At 32.7% G+C, this 13465-nt stretch overlaps 1 protein-coding gene across 4 annotated transcripts in view; it reads right to left on the reverse strand.

Moving 5' to 3' along the window:
* Positions 1–13465, reverse strand: part of LOC131841315 (septin-7) — a 34817-nt gene that overhangs the window by 10651 nt on the left and 10701 nt on the right. For 2 of the 4 annotated variants that reach the window (XM_059189791.1, XM_059189671.1), the window contains exons 2-5: positions 2726–3064; positions 1970–2129; positions 1264–1474; positions 552–807 (exon numbers count right to left, since the gene is read on the reverse strand). In XM_059189791.1, coding sequence (XP_059045774.1) covers positions 552–807; positions 1264–1474; positions 1970–2129; positions 2726–3064 — 966 coding nt within the window. Of the gene's footprint in view, positions 1–551; positions 808–1263; positions 1475–1969; positions 2130–2725; positions 3065–6086; positions 6304–11213; positions 11632–13465 lie in introns of those variants that run through there. The other 2 variants (XM_059189726.1, XM_059189845.1) reach the window with 2 other exon arrangements.

The following is a 13465-nucleotide window of genomic DNA, read 5'->3' on the forward strand; positions in this document are numbered from 1 at the left end:
CGAATTAATTGTAAAGACTTCACAGCTGCATATAGGGCATAAATATAGCGCGACGGTCGTGATTGTAACTTGAAACTATATGATACCGGGTGGTAATGAAATTATTAGTAATTAGTACCTGGGAGTAAGCAGACCAATCTATTGCTAGCAACGTACCATGCCATCCACATGGTTTACTCCTGGAAACCATCGTGATAAATTCATGGAGAATTCACCGATGGGCTAACTGACCTGATCCAATTTTATCATCCTCCACTGATGCCCCGCCAGCATTGACTATTTAGGAATAACTGATTTGTGACTTGCCTAACTGACTGATAGTCTCAACAAATACGTAAATTTAAGTAAATTTAATACATATATGAATATAATAAGAAGAATATAATAAAATATACCGGAAAAGAGCTTCAATTCTTAGTCGGGTCAATATTTTTATAGAATAAATTCTTTGTTTCAATCTAGTTTTTATTGATAATCATGTTTTCCATAACGATGCGGTTGTTTCGTTTCTGTGGCACGTATTATTATTAGTAATACAATAACATATCTACCTGTTCTTTGAAATCCTTGCACTCTTCGGGCGTCATAGTGTCAGCTTTGGCTATAACGGGAATGATGTTGACTTTGTCACCGAGCCGCTGCATGAACTCCACATCGAGTGGTTTGAGCCCGTGTCCGCTGGGTGCGATGAAATATAGGCAACAGTGGACGCGAGTATCAGGCGGCGCTGCCTTGCGCGTCACGCGTGATTCAGCGTTCAGGAACTCTTCATACTTAGATTCCACAAAATCAATAATCGGCTGCCAGCTAAAACAGATAATAATATCGTTCTAACAGTGATGACAGGAAATACCACCGAAATGTGATGTAGGTTCTATTTAAATCATCCTTTGTTATTAGATAGTACAATTGTCAAGTAGTATTACGAACCTGTAGTACTCTAACCTTAGAAGATATAACTGATATAGACCGAATAAAATTTATCCCAGCATTATGGAATTCATATTGGAAAATATACAAAAAGTTTACATATGTAAACATTGATGTAAATATTGAACTGTCTACCCCGTGAAGTACTTACACAGTATTACATAAAATTATTTTCTTAATTTCCTTTTGAAACAAAAATATCGTAGTGCATCTATTTCAAAATGCACAAACCTATGAAGCCTCAATGGAGCAACTGACAATGCTGTACTAAACATCCAAGAAATTGTTTTGACAACTACACAACAGTATGATTTTATAAGAAAATGAACTTACCAATTACTATTATCGACGGCGTCACCAAATCCGGGTGTGTCTACGATGGTTAACGTGAGGTTGACACCATTCTCCTTGAGTAACACAACACTTGTTTCCACGCCTACAGTCTTCTTCACCCGTAGCGATGGTCCTGGGTGTTTATCTTTATCATACACGTCAGTTAGGAACAAAGAGTTTATTAACGTCGACTTGCCGAGCCCTGTTTCACCTGTAATAACATAATGCGCAATATATAAATTATCTTATTATCAGTTTGACCTTTGTTACCTGACTATGGAGGGTTATAATTTCAGCTTGTATTTGTTGTGTTCATCAATACCTCCCTCATAGTTCATATACTGGTGGTATTTGCATATTACCCAAACTGACCACCGAAAGATTCAATTTAAGATAAAACACTACAAACTACATTGATTTTATTATACTTCTAAAATAGTAAAACTGAAGGCGCATTAGATACTGCTGTTACAGTAATAGAATATAATTACTAAACTGTAAAGGTGTATAACAGTACCTACATCATACTTCTTATTCCACGCAGATGGTCAAAGAGGATTATTCCGCATTGCAGGATGGTAAATAATTTACATGTTAATTACAGATACAAACACTACGTCGATGGAAATAAATACAAAATATTTATCTATATATTTCAATAGAATAACAATGGCTCTTGGTAAATTAACAGCTACTTCGAACTTACCTACTACCATTAACGTAAATTCGAATCCTTTTTTCACTGCCTTCCTATACACCTGATTTGGGAGATTTGCAAATCCAACGTATCCGTCTAATTCTTTGGTTTTTGGCTTTTCTAACTTAGGTAATTCCGGTTTCGGCGCAACAGGTGGGTGCTCTGGTTTCTATAAATATATAAAATTTCAGTCAATATATGGAAAAATCTCTATATACAATATAACAGTTTAAAAACTTAGAAACTTGGCCTCAAATCGAAAAAAGAAATAAAATATGCATCTTTGATGCATCTTTAAAATATATTAAAAGTTTGACAAAGTGCCCCAACCAGTGAAATGAAGTTTTGGTTTTGTTTTCACTAAGTCATTGTTCCGAATTCATTACTGTTATGAGAATGAGAAATCTCTTCATTATTGTTGTGAGTCTGATGAGACACTTTGTCCTACTCGGTTACAAAGCATATTTTGTACCTATCGGCATCTGTCAATATTTTAATATGAATATTTTATAATATTATTTTCCAAAGTTTTCATTATATGTATTGATTGATCTGCAATTGACGTATGACTAAATATATGCAGATGTATTAGATTAATTTATCTACATTCAGTCAGTCAATTCATTTATACATGTAGAATTTACTAGCTCCGCGTAATGAATGTTTGTGAACATGAATAAAGATAATATTCGGCATTATCTTTATTCGTGTCCACAAACTACACTACCATAGAAATAAGCAAGTGCAAGTGAAATAAATAGCTACCTTCATAATGTTTTCTGTACTCCTAAGAGGTGTAGGTACCGAAGGCGGAGCTGTAGTTGGCACTGGGGGCGCTGCAGTAGGCAGGGCTGCCGCACTTGAAAGTTTTGGGGTGTCAACTGACACACTATTGCTGAGTTTGGTCGGGAGCGCGGTGCCGTTAGCTTCGTGATGGTTACTGTCGTGCGAGTCCGGGAGCGTAGCAGAGCGTTTCGCCAGAGCATCCTTGAGTGCAGAGGGCGCAATTGGAGGCGCAGGCGGCGCCCCGCTAGGCGGGCCCGTTGCGCTTACACCACCACTCACTGAGTCCGACTTGAAGAACAGCTCTCGTTTACTTTGTAACTGGAAATAATAAATAACACTTTAAATATCTCATACTACAAATTAGGCTTTAAAAAATCAATACATGACACCAATAAGTTTTAACAATATCGTAAAATAAATGTTTGAAATAATCTTGATTGTTATAATCTGTCATTATAATTAATTGGCAAAGGTTTCTAGACAGGAACGACAACAGTGAACAACCAGAATATTGTACGAGTATACATATTACATATATAGGTATACTCAATAACTATACGTTACTATAGTTGTCGATAGGACGAGACAAGCAAGAGACTAAGTAAGTCTCCCGCCGCGAAGATTTTTTGTCGTGTCTGTGATAACCGTAATAAAGCTACGCATGTTTTGTATCAATCGATCTAGCTGACTGACTACAGATGACTCATCGTTACCAAGGTAACATATCTCGAGTTTCTAACTAGTATTATTACTGAATAACTGTATTAATACTGAATAGTAGGTTCCCCCTGGAAACCATCGTGATAAATTCCTGGTGAATTTGTCATAATGGGCTAACTGACCTGAACTCATAATCATTGTATCATCCACTGGGGCCACGCCAGCGTTATCCAATATTAAAAATACTGACAAGTACTCGTACATTGGTACTAGTTACTAAACCGAGTGGTACTTGTTTCTATAGTATCCTTATGTATTTTTTTTTACTTTTGATATGACTGACGCCACAATGATTAACTTCAGCTTTTATTTTAATAACTACATAACCACAATATCCAGGTGTCAGTAACAAGACAACTAAAGTAATTAAAAGTATCAAATAAACAATCACTGTGAAGTTTAAGAAATGTAGAGTCTTGACTAAGTACCTAGTAATATTTATAAAATAAAAAAGATGTGTTCCATTTATAAGTAGATAAGTGTAATCATACACGTGACTTCTATAGCCATGACTAATAATAAAATTAGTCATCAATTTGACAATATTCGGCTTTGTTCTTCTCAAACAAATTTAATTTTAAAACTATTAACTTTCAAGTATATGTATAGAGGTAGGTACGGTGGTGGAAAAAGGGTGATAAACTGTTGACAAACAAACAAAAAACAATGGTTAGTCCGGAGTCCACAGTTTATTTTATTATTGTAATGTATATATCTAGTAAGTATCTGTGGATCCCGTGACAACCGTGATGACCGTGATTTTGATTCAACGGCATTACATCACGCCATAAGTTAAAAACTCTCCAAATTTTAGAAACATATATTTTCTCATGACTGGTTAGGATTTTTATGTCAAAGTTTATATTATAAATACAAATGGCCCTAGGTACAGAATCTGTATAATAAGTACAGCTATTTAGTTCTAATGACTATATAAAATTTATTCAAACGTATGAAATACAATTCCTTGCAACATAGATCTGTTGATACGCTTCGTGTGAGTAAATTATAAGTAGGTAGGTGAGAAGTTGCGAGAATGAAAGCGGTGAATCACGCGGAACTTGGCCAACATTACTTTACACCAGTAACATGTAAATTTCATTAAACATAAACAATCGAAATCAATGGAAAGAGCTACAAATACATTCTCAATCAATGAAGAGTGCGTACCTACCAACAGACAAGATTACGAAAAACATTGCATACAAGCCCGCCCCATATTCTAAGTGAATGATAGATACGTGCATTGACAATTGTCGTGATGAATATTTCCTGCTCAGATTTCTTCAATCTATTCATATGTCAAGCAACATATAGAGACAGTAGAAATAAATATTGACGACTTAAAAAATAATTGACTTAGAATCATCTTAGAATCTTAGATCTTAGAACTGAGGTTATAGATTAAAAAATACCACTTGTTTTCAATGCTAAAAAATATATAAACAAGAGTATATTTATTTTCACATAAAGTAGCAGACTAGGAAGAAGACTCGGTTTCTTTTTCCTAACCTGCTACATTATGTGCAATAGCTTCTATGCAATTATCTTCTTACATACAATACTAGATATATATTTATGAAAAAAAAACAACCTAGGTACATCTCTATTTGTTTTATAAGAATTCGAAAATTAATTCTCACACTTTACTATAATTACGTTACACTACGCTGATATGTATATATACATATACACATACCGATTTATTAAGTGTAACGACCTTATACGCCTGCGACGACTTCAATCTATTAATATCTCCTACTGACCAATACCAACAATAGTTAAGATTTAATGTAATGCCTAAAATAGTCAATAATAATGAAAATATAAGTTGACACATCCTTTGCAAATGTTTATTGTATTTTAATTAAATACAGTTATTACTAAATATAATGACTTCAGAATACTGAGAACTATTTACTACCTGCTCGAGTTAAATACAAGGAATTGTCGGATTGAAACCTGGATAGCAAAGAATGACCAGTTATATATATATAAAAATCCAGACTTATAAAGGGACAATTAGATTTACTCGGGAATTAAATCTAAAATACAGACCATTTCTTTTCTGAGAGTAAGCCAATTTGGTGAATTAAGAAAAGTTTCATTCAAATGACAACTGCAATCACGCAACAGCCGTAACATTGATATTCGACGCATAATACATAATGTACATTTCGACATTTCATAAGGCAACAAGTAAATAACATCGTACTTCATTCCTAACTGACGAGGTAAGGTAACGACTAATATTTTTAACTCGACAAAACTGACTCACAATACAACAAAATTATGAATTTAGAAAAGTTGTGTTTTCTTATTAAATATTAACATAAATAGATGCTTTTCCAGCAAACTAGTCGATGAATAACAAGGTTCAATTGCTTACTGATTGTGCAGTAGGAGGGAGCACTGTCCGGTACATGTTTACCAGAGTACGGACACTGTAACGTAAATAATCAAATTCAACATCGGAAAGGCATTTGTTTTCAGTGAAACAGGTATAAACAATCGACAGTAAAGCGCAACTTATTCGAAAACAAAAAGTAATCTACATTGTATAACTAATATATAAGATTGGACGTTTAGTCGATACTCATGAATTTCAAAAGATACTCACATCCGTTTCTATACTGCTAAATCTACGGTGTTTCTTCCTCAAACTAAGTCTATTCCTTAGAGAATTAAACATTGTGCACTCCATTTAACCATAGTTTATAACAAACCACTTTCAACTAGTAGTTGTAGTAGAATACATTGGTTAATAATTATAATACCATTATTATAAAGTGATAAAATTAGTTAGGCGGTACCGTACATAATAATATTATTAAAGCAACGTACTCAGGCGATTTCCTCAACAGAATGAAGTTTTACCAATTGTTTTTAGCATAATACGCAATCATTAGGTATGACTACATGGTTATAAAAGTTGACAAAGTAATGAGTAACATTTTACTGTTTAAACAAGCGTTAGTTATCTACTAGCTACACAGGTACATTTTTGAAAAGTTAACTATGTGCAAGATCACTATCATTTATTAACTATAATATTAATCATAATCTTGCTAGATTACGATTTATTAACATATCTTTGTTTTAAATTATAATTGTAGATTAACATGAACAAACATTTTTTTGAAGTTAAAGAATAATACTAAACATAGAATTCTTAACTATCTAAAATAGTAACAAGTAAAACACGATATTAGGAGAGAGCCCTCATTCATTCGTCAGTTAATAGCGGTAGTCATTATCCGATTGATTGACTTCGATTGTGACAATGCCACATTGTCATTTCGGTAAATGCCCAGCAACAAAAACAATTAGAAATAACGAACTGCTATTAAACAATGACTTTATTTAGAAGCAGTATCACCGTCATATAAATATCTAACTGATTGTACCAAAAAAAATGTCAGCAGCAACTACTCTCCAACCTGAGACAATAACGAATTAACGGAAGAATAGAATATATAATATTTCCAAAATAACTTCTGTTTTTATTACATCAATGGGGAGTAAATACACGAACACTTGCATTCTTGCAACACGAGGTTATCAGTTTCTCAACTCTGCATCAATGCAGCACTACAGATTGACCTCAGATGTTAAAAATGGTGCAGTATCAGTGAGGAACTCGAAGCATAATGGCAATTCATTGCCTGCGCGACGGCGCCAGTGTTCGGAGACGTGAACTACTCGAGTAGCTGCAAATGACTTCGTGACTCACCATTAATATTAAAGACGCCCTATATCAATAATGCGCCATCTTATTACAGATGCATTATAGGTAAACGGTTATAATAAGGATATTATGTTATAAGTATTACCACTGTTGCAGTAAACAATAGACGTTGATTAATATAATGATATTTTTTGCTTAAAAATAATATAAGAAAAATAATATAAGATATGGATATTTGTTACGAACCTATTCATGCTAAGAGATCATAGAGAGCTAGCTATTACTGCTAGACAGGATGATGGGCCACGGATGAATTATGATACAGAAATGTACTCCTATGTCCATAAACCACTTTTGGGACACTATTATTACAGTTATTAGTCTTAATTTCCCTGTTTGTGCGTTTATTGGTTAAATTGTTTGTGAAATCAATGACTCCAACAAACGTTCAGCCAACATTCAATGAAAATTAATTACTTGAAATTATAGCTTCCAATAACATGTCTGAGTTTTTAAAAGGTTTAACCTCCACTGAACAATTTTAACATTAACTATTTTTCATATTTCCGAATATACATACATACAACAAAAAACATATTTAATTTCATTGTCATTTTGCAGTTTATTGAAGCCATTGCACCTATTTGGGTCGTCGACGTCGTCGGTTCATTTACTTTCTCTGGACAATTCGCTCACACGCTACACGTTTTCTCACAAATATAAAACAATGTACGTTTGTAAATAATTAGATTGTCATCGATGTCACAAATCACCTATTGTTTTATCTATATCAAAATATATGATAGTTTCAATGTCAAAATGATTACAGATACTTTCTGATTGTAGCCAATTAGATTCTAAAACACTTGATCAATGTTAATAGTAATATAATTAGTGGTATAGAGCTAAGCTACTACGTTAAAAGCAAAGTATGGTCACGGTCGAGAGATTCACTTTCGATATTACGCAAAATGAAACTAATATACAACAAAAAATGTCATTCATAATATAGGCGGCTCTAGGTATCTAACAATTACAATTTGTTGCCTGTCGTACTTTATCAAGATAATGAGATCTTGATGATGATGAAATACTAGCCGTAACTAGCGGCGCTCGCATGGACCATCTAAAAAAATAGTTAATCAGTCTTAAAAGTTCTCTAACTTGTGATTTTCATATATATCGAATCTACAATCAATTCCACATACCGATTATGTAATTACATTAGGTTTTTAAATAAATTATAAGACTATTTATAACTTACTATTTCATTAATCTATAAGATGCGCTTGAATTACGTGGGTGTACGGTACTGAATCAGAGAGCGTAGGCAAAACCGGAGTTGAGACAAATGAAACAAGCTCATTCAGTTTGCTCACAAAAGATGATCACAGTGTCTGAAATATTTAATGCTCTACAAATAAGTGCGTAATATCTTTATAGGTATACTATCCATATAACTATTCTAACATTATTAGCACATTATTATTTTCATATGCAGTAAAATAACGCGATGCTTTCGCAAAATATAAACAAAACCGACACCCCAGTAGAGACAGTACCAAGTATTATTCTAGACAAAACGGGACATCTTTGCTAAAAGTTGAAAATAAAGCAAAACACAGTGGATAAGAATGTGAAAGAGTGTGGTATGTAGGTGCATAGATAGATAATAAGTAGAACATCCGTGTAGATCGTCTCACTGACAGAGACAGGGGCGAAATTACAAAGTCCACAATAGCACTTTTTATACTGCCATGCCAGTTATCACATTATATTCGTAAGATAGAACTATGAATATGAATGTAAATAAATAACGTTGTAATAAACTCCGGCAAAACTATAAACATATATATAAGGTTATACAATATAAATGAAGACATAATTTACCATTAATTTACTTTGCGTATTCTCCCCTGAATCAATTATCAGGAACTTTAGTATAGAGTACTGCCCTGGGATCCTGGAGAAAGTATATAGGTTATTACTTTATCGTTTCAAAACAGAATGGTGTGAAAGAAAGAAATTTAAGACGCATTTTAATCAAACTACTAATCTTATTTTAAAATTACTTTAATCAAACTGCTACTACTAGGCCGATCATGTCGCGAGAAATAACTAGACTGCATATATTGTAAAGCTCAGTGGGCACACTGGGCACATATAATAGCAACGTTGTGAAGAATTATTTTAGCAGATAATTTAACTGAGCTCAGTTTATTTAAAACCTAATTGAGTTTCATCAAAATGTAACAGTGATCATTCACTGCACTTATTTAACAATACTCGTAATATGTTGCATTATTCACGACATTGTAGTAAACAACGCCACTGGAATTAGTTTGAACGTTTTCGTACATAGACATAAAATGACTTCGTGAGTAATTTATTTTTTTACTCTGATTTACTCGTGCTTATTTTATAATAATGACTTTATTGTTATTAGCGGTTATATACTTTATTCGTAGGAAATACAAACATAATCAGCAACAAGTAATTCGATGATCCCATTTGGCTGCACTGGCCATGAACTACTTAATTGGGGTTAAATTAATTGTCGCTCAAATTAACACTGCGAAATTACAACTAGTGCATAAATGAAAAGATACGTAAGATAACGTAGTACTATTAATTTACATAATATAGTGACATGACACAAGACTGTAATGACATGAAAGTAATATTAATCTATCAATGACTATTTCATGCCTAAAATATATTAGATTTCTTTTCCATAAATAGAAGAGACATGAATATCTCGTAACATTTGTGTTAAATAAGGCGGAGACAAGTCGATGCCCTAATATATTTCGGTGTGGTGCTATTTAAAAATTTTCACACGTGATCAGATTCGAGAACAATGTGTAATACTGTAATAGTGGGTTATAATTTAAAAATAAACGACGAGTATAAATTTCTAAGTATTAGAAATCTTATTGTATAATAATTTGTAAAAAAAATATTATATGGCTAATTAAAATAACTTAATATTTTAAAAATAGTATAGTGTATGAAATTACTTAAAAATAGACGTACTTTAATGATTAATTTCCGTAACACACAATAATTTAACATAAAAGTTGTGCATTAACTTTCTGAAGAAAAAGAAATCGCCGTTGTGGTATGAGTTCAGGAGATCATTACTAATGAAGATTAGATCTACACCATCTCTACTGTACTCTCTCCGTGGTCTCCTCTGGAAATCATAGTGGTTAATTTCTCATGACTTCCTCGTGATGGGCTAACAGATTCGATTTCATTCTCGCCACAGAATATCCGCTTGTGTCACGCCAGCATAAATAGTTTGCATAAATTCGGGAGTACCATTCCATCATTAGCACAATAAAGAAATACTGTGCGAATATGCCCCATTCCGCAACATCATATATCAGAAACTATAATTTCCATCTTTTTTATTTATCTGCACATTTCATCCTACACATTAGAACAAGTGCATAAAGATGATAAAAGTATTTGCACAGAATTTTAAAAAGAAACGAAACAATAAACTTTGTATTACCCACGACTATTGAAATTCTAAGATTGTACAGTGTAAGTACATAAGTATACATACTTCGTTGCGTAAGCGAGAATGCAATTCGTCATTGCAATATAGACATTTATAAACTGATAAACCTATCTAGTTTGTAAAACTACATGTTATATTACATACTGTACGCAGTCAAAAATAAATATTTAGAGGAGTTAAATAATGTGTATTAGCAAAATAGTAACCTAAGTAGATTAAAAATTTCGAAGAAAATGAAATTCACTAACACTACATGAAGCGTCCAAAGGCTATAGATATAGAACATTATTATTCATTCATAAAAAATATTATTTGTTGCGCAGACGTATCAAGAAGCAGCTAGTTGGTGCAACACAGTTGGCGCTATACAAGTAATATTACGCCAATCACCTATGTATGTACAGTAACTACAATGCAATTTCCGATGCTGATATAAAATCAATAATTTCCTACCGTCGCAGCTACTAATAACTGGGTCCGTTCAGTAACCTTATCTGTATTGCATTTCTATTAATATCATATATAGTCACCTCGGTTTTCCTTCGTAGTGATAAATTCCTCCAGATATCGCGAGGACTGGTCCATCCAGCTTTAGCTTTATCATTGGTGACGTCGCTGACGTTACTTGAACATCTAGCTAACTTTGTGTTTACTACTCCGTTATTAAAAGCACGATTTGCCATTCTGTTGGCATTCGAACTGACAACGATAGTGTAAAAAATTCAGACGACACTAAATACTACGACGGCACATTTTACATATTTGTCACACACATAACTTTGGTTACTTGTAGAGCATATAAAACAACAATCACAAACACTAACACTACACATGCACGCCGCATATCTTAACGACTTTACTTGGTTCGATGCAAATATGCACGTCCCCGGATGTTGTATTATAGGTAGTAAAACCTATAAGAAATTTTATAAGTAATCAGTCACTAGTTACAATTGCGAGTGTGTGCCATTGTAATGATATTTTAAAACAAATAAGCAGTTGTAATATGAAGCACCATTCACGACTGTCACTTTGAGGTTAAGTTACTGGCAATACCGGCTGCCGGCTGTGTGCGGCGGGGCAGGCGAGCGCGTCGGGACGAATACACGGGCCGAAAATGAACGCTAAGGTAGTAAGTACGCTAAATCATTATCAGTTATCAGTTGATCACGAGGTTAACCTTCAATTCTACATATAAATACGTCTTTTGTACATACGATATATCTATAGCTATATATCTTTTATTAATTTCTATAACGAATCATGTATCACTTAAAAATTAATTATCTGACAGTATGGTTAATAAATTGAAATTATTATTATTAAATTGAAATTATTTTTTTTCTAGCTAAATATAATATAAATATATAATACAATACATAATTCATTTCTTATTAGGACCGCTGATATACGTATATATGTTTTATTACGTAAAATCTGTTAAAAAAGCAACTTGTGTGTATAAGATCCCTCCAACTCAGGTATGGAGTTAATTATGGCTATATCTATGTATAGACGGAAAAGGATCCAGCCCGTCACACTTATGGCCAACAAACACACAAAAGCAAGGGCCGATCGCGTTCGATTCAAATAAGACAAATTATATTGGGAAGGGCAAACTAAATCATAATACCATTGTATGAAAGACGAAAATTGGACGTTGCTTGAGAGTAGTTAGCTTTTTGTAAACAATGCAAGTGGAGAACGTGACCCAACCGCTTTTGCCAGATGATTTAAACAATATTAAATTTACAATTAATAAGTATTAACGCCAATACTATATTATACGCCATATATAATATACATGATTTGGACCAGAAATTTTTACTCAATAAATGTATATTCTCAAAGACTTTCCAATATTATTTTTTCACTACATTTCTATTAATGGACAAAGCATATACCATAATAAAATATTTGACCTTTATATGTTTACAAAATGAATAGCTTCATTTAGGTAAATATAAGATAAGGCTGTACAACCGATAACGAGCATTCCAAGAAAATTGTTGGTAACGTTGATAAAGAAACAGTCAGTGAAGTTTATACGAGTACGTCGAACAACTCATCTGGGCTACAAATAACCTTAACTGCAAAAGGTTTACTCGTATGATTATTTATATACCATTATAATGGTGTACACTTTCCTTATTGTAATAATAATTAAACATTTCAATGTTATTTATTTTGTTAAATTATAAAAAATACTTGTCATTTGGCCATGACTTTATCTGGGTGACCACGACTGACCGGGATAAAATTTTCCCTAACCATCATCATAAATGCCAATCGTTAACATAATTTTAAAACGAAAATTGGTTATCCCTTCAAGGAGGATTATTTATAATTTTCCAATAGTTCAAGAAAATTAATATTTTTTCATGAATTAATAAATGGTATCATTATTAATTATACTGCGAGAGAATTATATTATATTAAATGAGCAATTTAAGAATGAAAGATAAATCAAGTATATACATATACAATATTAAATGTCACAAAAAGGAGAAGGCATAGATATGTCAATAACATAAGCTTTTTCCACGAATTAAATGGTATTATTATTAATTACATTACAAGAGAATGATATTATATTAACAGTATAAATTAAGTATAAAGATATACAATATTCTAATGTAAAAATTTTAAAAGGAGAAAACATAGATATAACTAACATTCCGTTTGATTTTGGTTACTTTTGCAGGACTAAGATAGAAACAACAAAATATTATTTGTAAGAAATTCTTAGAGCTCTAGAGATCTACTCTTGAGTAAGTTTATG

The sequence above is a fragment of the Achroia grisella genome, unplaced genomic scaffold (genome assembly GCF_030625045.1).
Source record: "Achroia grisella isolate CSIRO2021 unplaced genomic scaffold, CSIRO_AGI_Agris_v1 utg1023, whole genome shotgun sequence".
In the NCBI taxonomy this organism is placed as follows: domain Eukaryota; kingdom Metazoa; phylum Arthropoda; class Insecta; order Lepidoptera; family Pyralidae; genus Achroia; species Achroia grisella.